Here is an 18,532-nt window from a genome sequence, read left to right as displayed (position 1 = left end):
AAAACTTAGTGGGAGCTGTGGCCCAGTGGGAGAAAGTGGGAATTGTTCCATGGGCCTGGTCTGAGGCCACCTGTCCCAGTAGTGCTGTCCGAGGCTCCCAGCACTGGAAATGGCATTTGCCTGATGCTGTCAGTACAGGAAGAGCTGCAGCTCTGGCCAGCACTTCATCCAATCGGAATTCTACTTGGCTAAGTAAGAATGACTTGAGTGCAAAGGCAACTGTAAGGAATTACAGTCCTGTTTCTGGCACAGTACCTCTGACCACCTTCTGTGCTTCTGTGTCAGAATTTCTCCCAGAATACACAGAATACAGATAATGACTCTGCAGAATCAACATTTCTTGGCAGTGTGAGACTGAGCAGAGCCCAGCAGTGCCAGAAGGCAGCTAGGACTCAGTGACCATAGATAAAAGACTGCTTAGAACTCCTAACAGAGCTCTCTCCATGGCTGAGGAACAGTGAGAACCTGTGAGATGGTCACCTTTGGCAGCACTCCCAGAGCTGGACAGCTGCAGAAGGGCAGAGCAAGAGCTGGCACTACGTGCTCCTCAGTGACATCTTTCTGTTTCTTAAGCTGTGCTGCCTGTACCGGTGCTGGTACAGATGGTTTTAGAAGGGAGGATAGGAACGCAGTCCCTGCTACTGAAAATTGTGCAGTTGACTTTCCTGTGTTTGGGGAAATGGAGGATCAGCACAACAAAAAAAACATTTCCCTGAGGAATGCCATCTTGGTGCTCAGGGCCCTCTCCTCCCCTGTCAGTGCCACTGCTGACAGAGACTTCTGGTGCTGTGCTGTGAAGCGTGGATCAAAGGGCTTTCAGAGACAGGAGCTCTGTGTGCTTACAGAGGTAAGCGGTGGTGCCGGAGAGCAGGTTTTGATTTGTGTTGTCTTTGTATCTCTGCCAGTAACAGTGTCTCTTCTGAAAGATCTTGCTACTGTTGCACTGCTAACATAGAGAGCAGCTGCAGTACTCAGCCTTGGGACATATCAGATCTGAAGACAAGATTTTTAGTAACATTAGCTTAAGGATACTGGTTACTGTAACATGGAGCAGAACTATAGGCCCAGCAACCAACTGGCAGCTGTTCTACCAGTTGAAAAAGGTAGGTTTGAAGGCTAAGTACCAGCCCTATACAAATGGAAGGCTTTCTTAGACCTACTCGTTTGTACGAGCCCTGTGTATCTGTAGTAATCTACGGTACTTTCAGAAGTGCAAAATACATTTGTAGTCTGGTTTATCCTAGTGATATTGCCAAAGCTTCTAGTAGAGAAGATGCTTTTCTTTTCCTACTGGTTTGCTGTCTGTGCTTCAGATGGGTTTCACACCTTTTTTCTTTCAATGATTCATGTCTCAAAATTTGAAACTGATTCACTGATTTCATTTCTGTAGCTCCTATTATTCATGTGAAGCAGAGCTAGCACATACGTATCAATTTGTAAGCCAAACAAGCAAAGGAAACATTCTCCAGTATCGCAGTCTCAGTAAGCTGAGAAACCCAAGAGTCAGAATTACGTACTGCCCAAAGGGATGGTTTGAACTGTGGGGCACAGATTGTCTGCTTTGCATCATCTCTGTTCTGACTGTAACAGCAGGACTGCAACATTTGTGGTTCTCCATTTTAACAAAAAAAACCCCTCTTACCTGCTGTGGTCATGAATGCTTTCTGAACTCTAAATACCTCACAGTGACCAAATTCAGTGAAGACCTAGCAGTTGGTTACTGCGTAACTGTACAGCAGGAGTCGCACCTGAAAGCATTATGAACAACTTAGAGTAGTCATCACTTCACAAGAGAAAACCTATTTGCAGCAGAGTTCCCTTTATTTCATAACATTAAAGCACACAACCATTAAATATACTTGACACTCCTATTGTGCTATCTAAAAAGCTACACTCCAATATACACACGGCACAAATCTGGTGGCATCCACTCGAAACAAAGTGGAACATCAAAACCAAAGCAAAGGTTTCACATAAAAAATAGATCTTACTCTCTGCAACTGTATTCTTAAAAAAAATGACAATGCTGAGATAAAATGGAAAGAAAGTGGATTACTGAAGCAACAATCACCTCCCCAATTTAATGCAGAATGTTGTTTTTATCAGCTCATCTGCAGATGGCACAAATGAAAGCTGATTAAGGCAAACGCTTCTTAAGAAAGGCGATTTCTTGTAAACAGCAAAGAAAACGTTTTGTCTTCATTAGAAGCTCTTTCTTAGGAGTGACATTTGCTCTGTCCCAGGCCCCTGTGGGACCTCTGCCCCTTGCCTCGCCGCTGTGTTTCTGAAGGGATTGCATGATGCATTGTGGAATGCCAACTGGCAGCTGGCTGTGAGAAAAGCCCAGCTTTCTCTGCAGGCAGCTACAGCAGCAGAATGTGCCACCACACCACTTCCCCAATGGCCTGTCTGGCCTTCATAATGTGCTTGGCCTCTGGGCTTTGGTATTTGGCAGTGTAGTGTTTGAGACGTTTTGTGGCTCACCTGTACCAAACGATTCACCGGCACGAGAAGTCAGTTAAAAAAAAGTGAAGGTGTATTAGAAAAAAGGTACCTCATTTTAAAGCTGTAATAGGAAAAACTAAGCTACGCTTTCATTTTAAGAGCTGCTGTGCACAATTGCTTTGATCCCAAACTAATCAGTATCTATTAATTAATTGGCACCTAACAGCAACATAAGTCACTAAGCAGTCATTTTTAACGTTTTTAAGGGGAATTTCTTCTTAGAAGTTGACCATCTTCTCATGTCCTGACTTGAAATTTTCCTGCTTTTGTAATGTATTTGACACCTTTAAAAGGCTTGTATTTTTCTCCATACATGTCCAGGCGATTTACTTTCAGTCCTGGCAAAAGACAAAAACAAAAGAGTATAAAGTTAAAAGCAAAAGACTAGAAATGTTGCTGGTCTGTTAAACAGTCCTTTCTCTTTGCCTAAAGTATGTTGGGATCCATTTGGAAACGAGTTCTCTTCCTACCCCTTTCACAAGCTCAAGTTTGAGACAGCAGATGGATACCACTCCTGTCACCCGGGCAGGGCTTCCCTGAGAGGTAACAACTGTCTTTTGTATTTGGTGAGCCAATACCTCGTTAGAAGCTACTGAACACAAGTGTACCTTCCAATGCATGTGTACACTGAACTCTTGTTCCTAATAATGTTAAGCAAAGGACAAATTTTAGAATTGTTTTCACTCCTAATTATAACAACTTCAGTACTCTCTTCGAATAATTAAAGAACAGCAGTAGCTACTCATTACCTAACAGCTAACTGCTTCAGCACGCCTCCTACTTTCCCACACGCCTACTGTCTTTGGCACCCAGCCACTGCTTTGCTACATTTAAGCTAGTGGACTGTGAACTTAGGAGCAGAGCATAGGATACTGTTCTCACACGAGGGCTAATCCTTATTACCTCCAAGTGTCTAAGATGCGAAAGAACCACAGCCTGGTAATCCACCTGGATACTGGTGCTACCGCCAGTTCTCAGCTGCTGGCTTCAGTCATCCTTCCATCCAACTGCTCTGTGAGGTCCTCATCCTCCAACATTTGCTCACAGAAGCATTCTACAGCTGGGCAACTTGCTTGATTTAAGTGTTGGCAGAATGAGGCAGTGGTTGATTTAAATGTACTTCTGCCTTTACCATATAGATTTTGTTTTGGTTTTAGTAACAAATTGTTTTGGAGACAAAAAAAACTAACCAGCTCCAGAAGGTAAAAGCAGGATGATATTCATTAGAAATTGGTAAGAGTTGTTTGACCACTAGAAGGCTTTAGTGGTACAAGTCAAGAGCAGCGTGCTTAGTCACTGTCCCCTCACTAGAAGGAGAAATTTCCTTTTAAAACAAGTCAGCAAATAAAAATCTATATCCCTGTGTATATCTGGGTCCTTCTTGAGCAAAGCCAACAGATCAATATTCCCGGTAAGAGAATCTGGAAGCAAGGCTCATCATCACCTCCAGCTAAACAATTAAGTCTCCTACTCCATATCCTGCTGCCAATTATCCATCGGTATCAGTTTCCTGTTAAAACCTATCTACTCACCTGAAATTGCAAGCTGTTGTATCTTAAACTGGATATTTAAACTTGGATTCTCTTCAGGCTTAGGGGCTCCAGACTGCAAGTTCACTATACCCTTCAGATTTGGCAGCTTTTGAGGGGTAATTTTGCCAACATCCCATGCTAACACCTGTTAGGAAAGAGAAAACAGTAGCTGTAGACCTTGTGCATACCACCTATGAAGCCAAGTCCAGGTGAAGCTTTTAGCTTGCAGGCTGGGTACTGAAGTAGCCTGGTAGAATTATCCCAGTCACTGTGAGGTGGCATACTGCTGGTTTTGTTTTAAAAGGATCTGTTCTTTCTAAAGCAAAGTGTTTCTTTGAGAACTTTCGCTTACTATTCAAACCAAATGCCAACTGAGATTTCTCAAGGGCAGCAGAAAACTCAGAGCAGGCTGCTGGAGCCAGCAGAAGGCCTTGGTTCATGCTATGTCTCAGAAGAACAGCTTCCAGGGACTAAAAAGCCTCAAGAGTGTTAAGAAATTGAGGTCTTACCCGAACTGAGAGGCAAGATGAACAAAACGGTGTTTCAGATCCTTTGTTTTCCTTCCTGTTGTCTTAAAAAGGCAGATCTTAGGTAAGATTTTTTTTCTGATCTCTTGCCACCTGTTTTTCTGACTCCTTGTTTTCAAGTCTACTGCATTTTCTCCAGCTAAGTATGTTTCAAAGGGCAAAGACTGGAGAATATACCATATCTGAAACCACCAGCAGTATACTGCTGCAACTGCACTGTTGCAGCAAGTAATAAAGGAAAAGATTAGGAAAGCTGAAACTGCAGGGCAGAAGAGATAAAGGTAAGTGGGAAAGGAAAGCAAAGGAGAATGATATAACCAGAAATCACAACTGGGTGCATCTCTAAGACTGAAAATCTGGGAATTTTAAAGAGAAGATCTGAATTATTAAGTATGTTGGAGGGAAAGTTTTTTGCCATGTGTGGAACAGTGTTCCTATGCATTATGTAGGACTTGCTCTTATGTCTTCTCCATAAGTAAAACCTCAAGACTTACCTTAGTAACTGGATCGAATGTATAGCTGCCTTGGGTAGCGGTGAGGTTCATATTAAGTACTGCTTTTGGCATATGAACTGTCATGACAACTCCTTCTACTGTTTTCCCCATATTCTGTTTTGGTCCAATGGTAACATCAAATCTTCCCGAAGAACTGTTCTCCTTAAAACTGATCAAATGCTTCACGTATACAGGAATTGCCACCAAGCTGAAAAGAGAAGACAGCAGTTGAATACATCCTGTTTGCTTCTCTGCCAGGGGAAACAAAGAACTTTCTCATAAATACTTCCTATGTTTCTGCCAGGTATTCAACTTAGAACCAGTTTCTTTCAAAAATGAAAAGCGATTTCCAGCTCTTCAATATCACAGCTGAAGCCATTTTTAGTAGTGGAGAACAGAGAGAAGATTTTCTGCTAAATTACTTGTCTTTATCTCTATCCTTTCTTTTTTTTTTCTTTTTAATTATTAGTAATTTTTAAGTAATGTCACTAAGCCAATTCTCACAACAGATGCCAGTCAAATCAGACTTACTTGGCAGGTACTTGCAATTTAGACTTCTTTGCTTAAAAAAACAATTTTAATGAATAGCAGAGACCTCTATCTATACAGAATCTTACCCATCAAGCATCTAGCAGCAATGCTCATTACCAGCAAAACTAGCCCTGACTTAGTACCAAATGTGGTTTATCCCACTGAAGTGACTGCTGAGTTCAGCTGAAACATTGCTTTCTTCTTGCAGGGGGCACAGGGCTCCAGATTAGCCAAAACCTGGGAATGTGCTTTTTGGCAAGTGTAAATTGCCCTCTAACAAGGAGAAATCTGCAGCTACTCAGACGGAAAGCATTAGACAGTGTACCTACAGAATGACCACATTGAAAGCAAAACGTACTTCTGTGAACTGACACGGTAGGAGATCAGTCTGAAATTCCCATCCGGAGGAATAAACGAAAGGACTCTTTCAGACTCCCAGCGTTTGAATCGAATACATGGATGGAAGCTGACATCATCCAGCAGCCTTGGGTTCTGTAAGTAGTGGCAAAGGGATGAGCAGAATGTCATAAAATAGCAGGGTTTGAACTAGCTTCTGAACATTACGCAGTTCCTGTTCCCTAGACTCTAAGTAGCATTCCTAGCCATTACTGCGGCACCTCCCCTGAGCGTGTTTCCATGCACAGAGGCCATTCTGACTCGTGAATGCTGCAGGAACTTTCACTATAATGGTAAACTTGATATATAATTTTTCCTGTGAAATGGATGAAGTAGTTGTCGCGCTCTTAACTAACTCTGTTCATGAAAAAAAATACAACCCAAGCCATTAAAATTGCCAAATACAGTAATGAATTTACCATGAAAGAAAGAGAAAGATCTGGCATTCCTGAGAGCTTAATACACGAATCAATAACACCTTGGATTTCTGCAAAGACTGTGGAACCTGTGGGAGAAAAAAAGAAAGACACCACACTTAACAAACTATCAAGGGCCTAGCAAACATGAAGTGCAGCTAGAGGGCACAGGTGGCATTTGCACAACACTCAGGACCATGCCAGCACAGACAGGAAAGGTCATTCCAGTTACCCGTGGTCTGGGCAGCTTGCTAAAATACATGAACCAGAGCAAACAGTCCCTGAGCAGTTAATGACAGCAGTGCAAGCTGTTAGGCAGAACTCGTACTGCATGTGCTTGCACTGGGGCGAGCAATGTGCAAATAAGAATTTCAGAATATGCAAGCTCTGAATCCTCCTTTCTTCCACCCCTGTCTACAGCAAACTGACAAGTTGTACAACGGTGCAGGGAAGCTGGTGCACATCAAAACAATATCTAAGCACAATAAAGCACAGGATGTCATCATCCTTGGCTTTCCCAAGTATGGCCTCCTTCAGAATGGGAGGATGTGTCTGTCATTATGTTAAACAGATCCATAGCCAAAAGAAAACATGAAAATGAAACTATTGAGCACCTTACCCAGGAAAAAAATAACTTCCTCAAATGCCCTATAAGGACAAAAAGTCATAAGCAGAGCTCTGGACTAGTTAGACCGAAAAGCAAAGGTTCTTCTAGAAGGTAAGTAGAAATTATGGCTCATCTAGTCTAGAGGAGAAACTGGGGGTTAATAACTGAAAAGAAGGGATCCTGTTTCAGATGAAACAATTAATCAAACCCTTATCAAACAGGATAATGTCCTTATTCTTGGGGAGCCACCTTGCCTACTTCTTACTCCTAGTGGAGGTTAGGGAAAAAGACTCTGCATGGGAAGACCCTAAGGGATTACAGCAGGAAAAAGCAGCTATGACTACAGCAGTGGAGTCCCAGCAGGAAATTTACAGTCTTGTGTGCACTGATTGGGCTTGGAATAAATACAGAAATAAAAACAGAGTCTTGATTATAACTTCTCAGGAAAGGCTCTCACACTACTCTTAGGGATGCTATTGAGCCAGGAGAGTGACAGAGCTGTTAGGGTGTTCTGACTGTGACTGCCACCTTCTTTTAGTATCAAAATGGCAGGAATAAGAGCTGCACAACAGGGATTTATGACTGTCCAGTACAAGTGGGGCCAGAGTGTTTGTCAAAGTGGCGTATGGAAACATTTTCCACATATGTTAAAAAAAAAAAAAGAGTATTATTATGCTTCCCAATATTTTTCCAAGAAAAACAATTCTGCCCAGGAATTGTGCAACAAGTTTTGTCTTGCTATCATAGGAAAGCTGAGGACTTCTTTTGTCTTGTTCACTTGAGGGCTTATAAGCAATGAGATAGATTATGGGTAAGAACAATGTGAGATAATTTTGCCATCACATTTAAAACTTCTAAGATTTTTTTCCCATTTGTATCTCAAGAAAGAATCAACATGCAACCAGAAAATACCTAATTATAGAATATTTATTGTAGATGCACAGTGTGTTCTTTAAGCATCTTAGAGCATATTGTCATAAATTGAAGGATACATTTGGGCATGTTATTTTAACTCGGTTGTATGTTTCTACTTTAGACACGGATCCATGCATAAAAAACACAGATGCAAAAAAACAGCTGCACTGTACTCTCTCTAAAAACAGTGTCTAACTGTAAACTCATTCAAGAAACAAAAACCAAAAGGGAGTTCACAAGGCATCTTACCTGATTTGTCTATAATAGCATCAATTTCTTCAATGACATCAAAGTAGGCTTCATTGTTTGTGTATTTTACCCCTGCTCTGCGCCAAGGAATGTTGGACAGCTGTCCGGTGGGAAGGGTGTCACCCACATTACTGCTGCCTTAAGAATGGAAAGGAACTCAACATCAGTAATTAATTACAAGAGGAGTGTCGTAACAGCTGCAATCAAGAAACAAAACAGGATTTGACCTCTAGAAGTGCAAGCTAAATCTGAGCCACTAAAATTTCATTTGTTAGGTGACATGAATGAACTTTAAGGATGTATCCAGACTTGTTACAGCTTTCAGATTTTATACTTTGCACAGCAAAATACAAGGCTTGAGTCAGTTGCACGCTGGAGTAGGAGGAGATGTGGGCCAAGATCCCCCAGAGGATTTCATCACTGCAGCTGAAGATATTACAGCACATTTCCCTCACCCTCCTGCAGTGCTAGCAGGCTGCCTTTGGGACCTATTTGATGGTAAGAGCTCTCATGAAGAAAGACCTGAAAGAAGGAGTGGATGGAGGAGCCATGGAGGGCTCCCATTCCTTTCATTTGTTACACCAAGGTTCTCGCTTTTGGTGCCCAGCTGAGCTAGCCAGCAGTGATGTGACTGCCACTTCTAGGCCTGACCACGCACTGCATTGATCCAAACCCTGACCTGGACTCGAATTTTGTCTTGACTTCCCCAGTCATAACTGAACTGCATCAGGCCGCGTTATCATCTCCAGCTCTGATCTGACCCTGCCTTGCAGGCTCACCTTCCTTCCTCCTCATCAGGGAGGCCACTGCCCCTCCCTGCCTTGCTGTTACCCTCAGCTCCCCTCTCATACCGCCGCTCGGTGGGAGAAAAGGGCATCCCAAGCTATTTGGTTATAAAGTAACTAGTGCCGTCATTTAAAAAACAAAACAAAAAAAAACAAACAAAACCCCCCAACACAACATAAACCTAATGAGACTGTATCAAAAAATTAAACCACATGTGCTGTCTCTACCCCAAAACCAGCTGCCCTGAGCACTGCCTCTTTGGCCTCACAGCCCACCTACTTGCCCGTCTCTAGCACAACGTACATGCGACCATCTCACATGTCACTGGCCCAGGGTGACACTCCATGGCTCACCTCCCCTGCACCTGCCTGCCAGCCCAGCAGATTCCACCAGCTCAGCTGACAGACACGTGGCTCTGTCAGTGCGAGATGTCTGCATTTCCAACAGCCTGAAACCAGCACTGAGCTTGATGGATGCTGATGGTGGCAGGGGGAGGCTGAGGACAGGCTATTTGCTTCTCTTCACGCTGTCTGTCCCTAGGCACCAAAGATTTATTAGATATCTGTTAAACAGCTCTGTAAAGGAATTTCTTATAGTATAAAACCTTCTCCAGTGCCCCTCAGTTATTCAAAGCTTGGGCTAGCTCTGTGCCACTCCCAGAGCACCTGTCTCCAGTATGTGCTGTCCCAGCTGGAAGCGGCTGTTGCTGAGGGACTCCAGCAGCTGGGGCTGGATCAGGCAGTGCCACTCTGGGGACACCAAAGGAGCCATACATAAACGGCAGATAAAGGAATTGCTTTTATTCAACCAAGTTCAAATGACTGTGGCCTCACCTTCCAGATTCATGCCAATACAACAATATTTTGTAGCTGTGAGGTGTGATGGGGCTTTGTTTTTAAGCAATTACCTCTAAAATATTTAGTTTCATACCTGTGATGGAGTTGACAACGGAACGCAGAATTGTGGGAGGCTTAATCAGCTCCTTCAGTATGTTGGATTCTGTTGCCAGTGGGAAGCCGTTGTCTAACATTTCTTCCAGCAGTTCGTACACAATAACCACATTGTCCTTAATTGCAGTCTCAGAACATTCACCAAAGTAATCCTAAACAAATCAGAGATTAAAAGGGGGAGGATTTTTATTCCTGTTAAAATGCTTTGTAATTTTCTTTTTGCTTGCTCTCCAGTATCTCAAGGAACTTCAGTGCTTAAACTGACACGCTACTTCTATTCTTTAACTGCATCATACATTAAGGTCACATTTAGCACCTAGAGCTAACAGTGAAATTCACGTATGCTGGTTTTCTATGTATACATATCCCAAGCGTTCTTCCACTTGTGAACATGATATGTATCTTTGGTTAGAACACTGCAGAAGATAGAAGCTATCTTTCAGCAGTGCTCAATCTTTACCAGAGGTTCCTTTATTTACGGCATCTGTCAATCAGGCTGCAAACTGATTCCGAAGTCACATCTCATCGCTCCTACTGACTTCTCCATGACTGCATGATCATTCTAGTTTATCTACGTAACTGGAAAAGTACTCAAAGCTTACAGAAAAAAAACCAAGCTGGAATTTGGGTTTTAGTGCTCACGTGCTGCTATCTGTAAGTCAAATGAACACACAAAATAATCCTCCTTTTCTTTTGTACTGTAACAAACCAGCATTTAAACTGCAAATGGAAAAGTCATGGACAGAATGATTTACTGCCTTTCTACAGAAGAAGTTTATACCAAAATTCCTTTGTAATTATTTTGATTTTAATATTACTGAACGGCGACAGACCTGAAAAGTATCTGCTACGCGGTGCAGAAATTCAATTACAAAGAGCGGTGGCACTTCTGTCTGTATGACAGACACAAAGAAGATTTTATCCCGATAGATGCTGATGAGGTAGTGATGTGGCGTGGAGATGACAGGAGGCACATTCTCGACATCGATTGCTTTCTCCTGAGCTTCAAAGAAATAATCACACACAGACTGGCTCACAACGCTCTTCCAGTGCTTCTCCAAGAATATATCACCAGAACAGTTTATAAGAAACAGGCTGTGGATCATTTTCTGTTGGAAACACATTCGAAGAAGTTAAAATAAACAAAAGGGTAGGACGATTGACATTATATCTTCTCCCACATTCCCTTCCTTATTATGGTTATTGTTTACTAATATGCAGTGTGAGTTTAAGGAAAAGATACTGCTTAGCTGTTCTTTTTTTTTTTTTTTTTAATTACATTTTCTTTATTTAAAGGAAGGCTCTGCCACAAAACAGTTCATGGTGGCTTAAGATGCTAACATATACCACAGAGTAAGCAAGAAGCCAGTACCCTTGCTTTCTAATTCCATCTCTATTTGGCATTTTACAATGTATTTCTTAAAGAAACGCTGACCCTCCTGAGGCAGCACAGCAACACGTCAGGATAACCGTATGATTAAGTCTCCTACTTTTTCTTGTAGCAGAGGATTTTCCATAACATTTACAGGTATAATTGAGCATTGTGGTATCTTATGGAGAAATCTCATTACCTTGTCAGCTTTCAGCTATTCAACAGGAAAAGTGTTTTTTATTTGCTGGCTGCTCAGTCTTTTGCTGATGATCTATGCCAAGCTGCGTTTGGATAGAGAACTGGAATTCTTTGAACAGCACAAAACCAGATGTTTGCTCCACCTAACAGACCTGCCTCAGATGTGCTCGACACACATGGAAGAAAAACTTCTAAAATAGCTTTACACTTGAAAACCAACTTGCTCATGAAACAAGGGGAGTATTAGGTGCAGTTACTGAATGTAATTTTTTTCTTACATCTTTCCAGATGTACAAATAACATACCCCAGCCACTGATTCTTCACTTTATTCATGGGAAAAGAAGCTTATCTGTCTTTTTCTAAAAAGTAATCCCCAGTGTATTTCTCAACATTCGGTGAGATAGTAAGTGAATTAAGTTGCTGACTCACATCAAGTGAATTGACTCTTTTCTCCACATCTGCAGAAGAGCCAAATGCTATTGGACTTCAGCTTAGCTCCTCAGCCTTTCCAACAGGCAGCTGCAATGCTTTGGCTGACCTGCAGCACAGCCATAGTCTGACAAAAGCAAGTCTGAGTTTAAAAGTGGGCTTAGAAAAAAAACACATTTTAACCCAAGCACAGTGTCCTCAAGCTGAAGTTAACCTGGTACTTACGTCATGCACAAATTCATTCTGTAGGTGAAGAAGTTGCCAGTGGTTAGTCATCCCTGCTGCCTTCCAAATACTAATATCGGAGTGTTAGTGTCTCTGCAATGACAGCATGCCATTGTGCTCACTGGGACCATGCCATATCTCTGTCAACTCCTGACCAAATCCCACTGTCCTTAGTGGTAGGCATGAGAAGTCCAATGGTTGATATGTGGACAGAAAAAGCCAATGAAGCCAATGTGGTGTGTAAGGGGAAGTTACTTTGGAATTGTTGATGGCCAGTTCGCTTATGAACGAGAAAGAAAACAAAGCTACAAAGTGATGGTATTGCATGACTAGTGGAAATGCAGTCACAGCCTAAAGCGGTGATTGAGCACCTGGTGGGAAGGCAGGGGAGCTCAGGTGCATGCAATGTACCTGAGTGACCAGAAGAGGTGGAGCCAGGATTGACCCCTTCCCAGACCTCCCTTAAAAGTTGGCAGTAGAAGTAGGGGGGTCTCTTTGGAGGTCCCTGCATACCTGAGGCCTTTTGAAGGTAAGCAGATTCTTTCCTTTGTTTCTGTGTCCACAGCTGTAGTGTTTGAGCAAGTCCTTGCTTGCTGTAGCCTAGGACCTTGTTGCTCTGCTGTTATTGCTGCACTTCCCATCATGTTACAGCATGCTATTACAATACCTACCCCTGAACCAAATCCATCTCTAACCTAGTTAGTTTTAAAAAAATTGATTTTAACACTATGGGAACAGCATTCTTATTAAGGTTGCTTTAATCCAGTTTACCTAAACGTGCTCTGAATTTAGCCAGTGCTGAATGTTAAAACCCTCCAAAATCCCCTGGATGGCCATACAGCAGCATACAGCAGCACTGAGTATAATCAACCACTGAATGTCAGTATTGTTCCATGCCAAGGCAGCCCAAACATATGATCAGCTGTAAAGCTTACAATAGTTCTCTCTACATTTTAATGTGGATACAATAGCACTGATGTTAACAACTCCAGGCCTTAATTCCTAGGCACTGCATACTAAGCTGTGTGGAGCAGTTTCAGCACATGCAGGACCTGAGTGCCCATGGCCCGCAGCAGAGGAGCTGTGCTGGGTGACAGCTGCTGCATCTGATGCTGACAGAGTATATCAGAACTGCATTACACAGCAATTCTAAGCCCAAGCACTGGTTCTGCTGTACAGCTTCATGCCAATTCTACTGATCATAAGCTGCTGCATTTGTGACTCTGTTGTTTGAGCTAGCACAGCTGTGCAGCATGCAAGCATACTGGCTACCTACAGACAGCCACGTTGCTCCATGCTGGTTCTACATCCAGCCTCTGTTAGCAAGCCCACAGCTTCTGCAATGCATTCCACCTATAACACTAGACCATGACATGATCTGCAGTTGAGAGAGGGCCTGTACAGCTAGAAGGGGTGGCAGTGCTGGATTCTTGCCCTTACCTACTCATACTCATGTGCCAACTGTGTTGCTAAGTCTGCGTGGCCTTGGGGAGAATGGGAATAGCAAACTGAGCAGTTGAGTCCCACCTAGCTGCACTCCTTATCTTCAGCCATTTTTGCAGGATTTCAAGTGACACGCAATTATTTTGTTTCTAGCAGATGTTCCCTTCATTCCCCTCACACACTTCTTTCCTCCTTTGCAGGCTTGAGCAGTACAGCAGTACGTGAATAAGAAAAATAATTTCAAGTGCTCCAGAAAAATTGCAGCTGTGTCCTTACAGCTTGTGTCTCCAGCCTGTACGCCCCAGCAGCCACGGCACGAGGCTGTCCCATCTGCAATGGGCAGCTCTGTTCGGATGCTTCCCTCTGTCAGCGCTGAGCACAACAAAGCCCTTACAGCAGTGTGGGACCAGAGATGTTTCATTTATCCCACGGGCTGTTGAACTGCTGGCACCAGCCAGATAAAGACAGAGCTGATGTTGGATGTCTGGTATTACTTATTAGCGGTATTACTACAGAAATATCTTATGTGAGCTAATATTTAACAGAAATTACTTACAGTCTTCCCAGTACCAAAGATTTCCCAGTGAATCTATTTTTGTGCACCAGACTTCACTTAAGATATGCAGACAATGAAGTTTTTCTCATTGCTTTACTTTTTTTCTTCTATTTCATCAGAATTTTAGATTTGCAAAGAAAAAAAGGTGAAAAATGCTGACTGTAAGAAATCCCTCTGGTAACAGTAAGATTCTGCATGCCAACAGGTCAGGTAAGTACCAGCAACTCAACAGCAGAGCACATAAGGAGCTGGGAGATTCCATGGGTTAAGATCTTGAATCAAAATTCACCAGTCTAAAAGACAGCAGTAAAAGCACACCACCAGCACCTGAGAACCAGGAGTGTGTGTGCAAACAGCGTTTTGAGAGAGCAGCACACAAATGCTCCATGCGAAATACTAAAGATGTGCTTCAAGAAACATTTCAACAGGACATCTCCCACCTTTCTGCTTTTAGGCTGACCTAAGAAGCAGTCTGGAGGATTTTGTGGATTATTGGCATCTTCAGCCCTACACGAGCCACTCAAGATCATTTTAATAGGCTCACTGCATTAGATACTGCTTGACTGCAGGGCATGTTACGGGTACTGCAGCAACAAGCAGCCCAGTGGTTTGCTCTTGTCAACTTCCCATCCTTGTTAGGAGCTCTGACATACCCAATTCCAAGTGGCTCTAGATAGTCATTTCCACTCCCCCAGAAACTGAAGTCGTCAAAGAATAGCTAAATATTTTAACTCAGGCATCTTCAAATATGCTATTTCCATCCCTGGATCTTTTGACTAAATCTGGGTTTTGCTATTTCACTTGGTTTTTTTTTGTTCCATTTCTTGGCTGAGAAACATCTGGGCTCACAAGACAAAAGCAGAACTCACTGGTGAGACTGTGGTCATGGGAGAAATGCTGACTGCACGTGCATGTCCTCAGCTATAATTAAATACCCTAAAATGTAACTACTACAAAAACACTGCTGCCAGCTGTTTTTCCCTAACACTCGGTTGAGTTACAGTCAAAGCTCTGAAAACCGGGAGTTGAGGAATTTATCACTGACCTCTGCAATGCCCTTCAAAGCGTTCTGCACAGGGCTCCATGTGGGATGTGAGCACAGTGCTGAGACCCATGCTTCTGCACCTGGCTGGGCCGCTCTGAAGGCCACAGGGTCAGCGGCAGTGGGCTGGCTGAGCATCCGCCACAAGTCAGTGGAAACAGACTTCTAGTGCCAAGCCATTGAAAGCATGGAAAGTAATCAAATGCTTGGAGTGATGTGGAGAAACAAATACGCTCAACAGGTAGCTCTATTTCTATTTTGAAGTTCTTATTTTTGTCACAACCACCCTGCGGGTAGTTCTGCTAGCTTTTTCCAATACACTCAGGATGTGCCATAAGTGGACAACCTTCACAGATTCACTGGCTCTTAAGACAGCAAACTAACGAAGAGAAGTCCTATCAAACACTTCAGTGACATTTTCAAGGCAGTAAGGATGACAGATCTGAACACAGCTTTCTGGGCTAATCCTGATACAGTGTTAGCAGTTGTGAGTCTCAGATCTCGCCAAAACATATCATTTCAGCGTTTTCTGGAAGGCTCCTATCATCATTAATGTATTTTAATGCTGCTGCAGAAGTTGTCATTTATCTTTCTCATAAGATTCATCTTTCTATAAGATGCCCACAGCTTAAAGCATCCCTATGTTAGGGTAAAAATGTATTCACAGCCCTTCTTAGGAACTGCCCAGTCTATTTGTGATCAGGCAAAGCTCCCAGAACCAAACCAACTGTAACTAACAGCATCAAGTGCTGGTGTCTGTATAACAGCCACTCAGATGTATATTCTATAAGCCAGATCATCCCTATTAAAGATGAAATGCTTCACTTCCCAATTTTTCAGTGTACACACATTTATCTTCGCTTTCATTTAAAACATTGTTAGTAACTTTCCAGAACAGTTTGTGAAAGGAAGTGGTCCTCTGAGAATGCTCTGAAATTGTCCTAAATCAGTGTTTGGTATCCACTACAGCCTTTCAGCTTCCTCTGTGCTTATACAGATAAAATCACAGCCTACAAAATAATTTGTGTAGCATTTCATCTGCAGACTGATCAGCTTTCCTACAAAATATTTGCATGGTGCCTCTGTTCAATTTAGTATAAATCATCCAAGTGCTGGCAAGATTGCTCCATCTCTTGTCAACAGAACAATTTTAGATACTGAATAATCAAACAATATTCGATGCTGCATAACTGCAGTTCCCTTTGGGATATGCAAGAACGGAGAGTTTCACTATAAAAGCCAAAATCCAATAGAATTGCTCAGAAAAATATAATAAATAGAAATGAACTGCTAAAACTACATTTTCACATGGAAGTGGAGCATTTCCAATACAATTTACAAGCAAATCAGTAGATTTGTGACAACTAAAGGGCCACTTAAGAACTTCACTCTCTGAAAGCAGCACTGAATAAAGAGACAGAAACGACCACACTGACAGGGTAAGGCCAACTGGAGTTCAGCTAAGATCGACAGATCTTAGGATGCTTTCTGCCTTGCTCCCCAGCTCCCTGTAGCTCTGTCAGGAGTGATGGTGCCACATCCTCCTGGTGCTCTTCTATAGTCTCTATTTTAAGACACAACCGATGTTCAATGAAGGACAAGCACAGCACCGTGCACTGCTGGGACACAGATCAGAACCTGCAGGTACTGCTGGAACCTGCTGCAAATAAATGATGGCTCTTGCTAACACGTGCGCCCTGCCACAACCAGTCCAGAACACCAAGTGCAGAAAGGAGACATATCACCACTTCCTTCCATGAGAAGAAAACAGAGCCACGCTTTTTAATTCTGGAAGAACCAAGTCAGCTGAAAAGTAAATAAGAGGAAGGAACTCTACTCTGCAAAAAGATTTAACTTGGTTTCCTCTCATTCACCATGTACAACGCACAGCTTCTGCTTGTCACCACTGTTCAGATCTTTCTGCCTCAAGAACTCCATTTCTCTTTCAGAAATTCCTATTACAAGATTTCTATTTAAGATCACTCAGTGCAGAATTGCCTGCAAGCAGAGCTTTGTTTAAAAGAGTAACTGGGAATGAACTCATATGTAACAGCTTTGCACAATAGGAAACATCATCTCTGGAGGACAGCAAATTAACACTGCAGGATGTGGAGGGGTCTTAATGTTTGATTTGCTGTCACATAACTGAAAATTCCTCACAGACAAGGGCAGGAAAGGCCCTTCTTGTCCCATTTTCTCCCAGAGCTGTTTTTTTTGTTTGTTTTTGGTTTTTGAATTAGATGGCCCCCAGGGTATGAGAGCTCAAATCTTATGCATTTACAGGGATACACCATTCAGGCACAGTTTTGTGCATTTGCTTATTTCTCTTTTGTTTTAACATAAGAAGCTATGTACAATTTGAACCTGCTGGCAGCTGCTGGCTGAACTGCTCCCAGCTGAGCGGACAGTTCTCATGTCAGCTCTTTTGCAGCAGACTGCTTCTATCACTTCACCTCCTGCACGAGTAATTTAATTTGCATGTGCTTTCTTTGCTAAATGGCTTTCCCTCTCCCATACTACAGTCTGCCTTCAATAAAGATGAATTTTCAAGCGTGATTATTATTATTATTATTATTATTTTGCCCGGCTGTTTATACAGCAACCACATTTAATGACGGGCTCAGACCAGAATCCGCTGGGCACGCATCACGCAGCACGACGACAAGACGCTAAGTGCACGGCTGCTTCAAACCAGATTACCGCTGAAACACAACCAAAGAAGCTGCAGCCCGCACCCGTTTGTCGGACACACGCACAGGGAAATTTGTGGTGCGCTTGCTAATGTAGGCGCTTCCGAAAAGAAGGAACAGAAAACGGAACGAGTGCCCGCACACGCTGCCCTCCTCCCGCGCTGCACACAGCCCTGCTGCCCGCGGGCCGCTCCCTCTGTCCGTGCTGACGCCGCTCAGGCCCTCGCAAGCCCCGCGCCACCGCCCGGCTCTGTGCGGAGCGGGCACAGCGGCTCCCCCGGTCGCAAGGAGCCGCCGCCCCGGCCCAGCTTCCCCCAGCGCGGCACTCGTCGTCCCCGCGCCCCGCCGCCGGCCCGGCCCCACGTACCTCCCCCGGCGCGGCGCGTCCCGCTCCCGGGGCAGCGGCCAAGATGGCGGCGAGGCCCGGCGGCGCGCGGGGCCGCCCCCCGGCGGAGGCGCGGGCGGCCGGGGCGCTGCCTGCGCCGAGCGGCGAATAACGGGCACGGCGGCAGCCCGCCCCGGCCTCTCCCCTGCTCCTTCCGCGGTTCTGCGGCGCCCTGGGGCCTCGCGCCGCCCGCCGGCAGCTCCCGGCTTCGAGGGCGGGCGGGGGACGGGGTCCGCTGTCGGGCGCTCGGAGGATGCGGACTGGAGGGGCGGTGTCGCCCCGG

General features: G+C 43.8%; 1 protein-coding gene across 3 annotated transcripts; it reads right to left on the bottom strand.

Moving 5' to 3' along the window:
- Positions 1 to 1,802: 1,802 nt before the first annotated feature.
- On the bottom strand, positions 1,803 to 18,282 carry AP3M1 (adaptor related protein complex 3 mu 1 subunit). 3 transcript variants are annotated; one of them, XM_040702402.2, is made up of 10 exons: positions 18,232 to 18,282; positions 17,049 to 17,129; positions 10,742 to 11,017; positions 9,889 to 10,060; positions 8,173 to 8,310; positions 6,405 to 6,490; positions 5,948 to 6,081; positions 5,059 to 5,266; positions 4,038 to 4,182; positions 1,803 to 2,843 (listed from the first exon to the last, which is right to left on the bottom strand). In XM_040702402.2, exons 2-10 carry the CDS (start codon positions 17,049 to 17,051, stop codon positions 2,743 to 2,745), a joined length of 1,263 nt encoding a protein of 420 aa, XP_040558336.1. In that variant the 5' UTR covers positions 17,052 to 17,129; positions 18,232 to 18,282; the 3' UTR covers positions 1,803 to 2,742. The 3 variants fall into 3 exon arrangements, with proteins under 3 accessions (XP_040558336.1, XP_015143704.1, NP_001026398.2); XM_015288218.4 differs by lacking the exon at positions 17,049 to 17,129 and adding an exon at positions 11,909 to 12,035; NM_001031227.2 differs by lacking the exon at positions 17,049 to 17,129.
- Between the last annotated feature and the right edge of the window lie 250 nt (positions 18,283 to 18,532).

Source organism: Gallus gallus, chromosome 6, assembly GCF_016699485.2.
Source record: "Gallus gallus isolate bGalGal1 chromosome 6, bGalGal1.mat.broiler.GRCg7b, whole genome shotgun sequence".
Taxonomy (NCBI): Eukaryota; Metazoa; Chordata; class Aves; order Galliformes; family Phasianidae; genus Gallus; species Gallus gallus.
The sequence above is the reverse complement of the archived record's forward strand: the minus strand, read 5'-3'. Positions and strand labels throughout refer to the sequence as shown.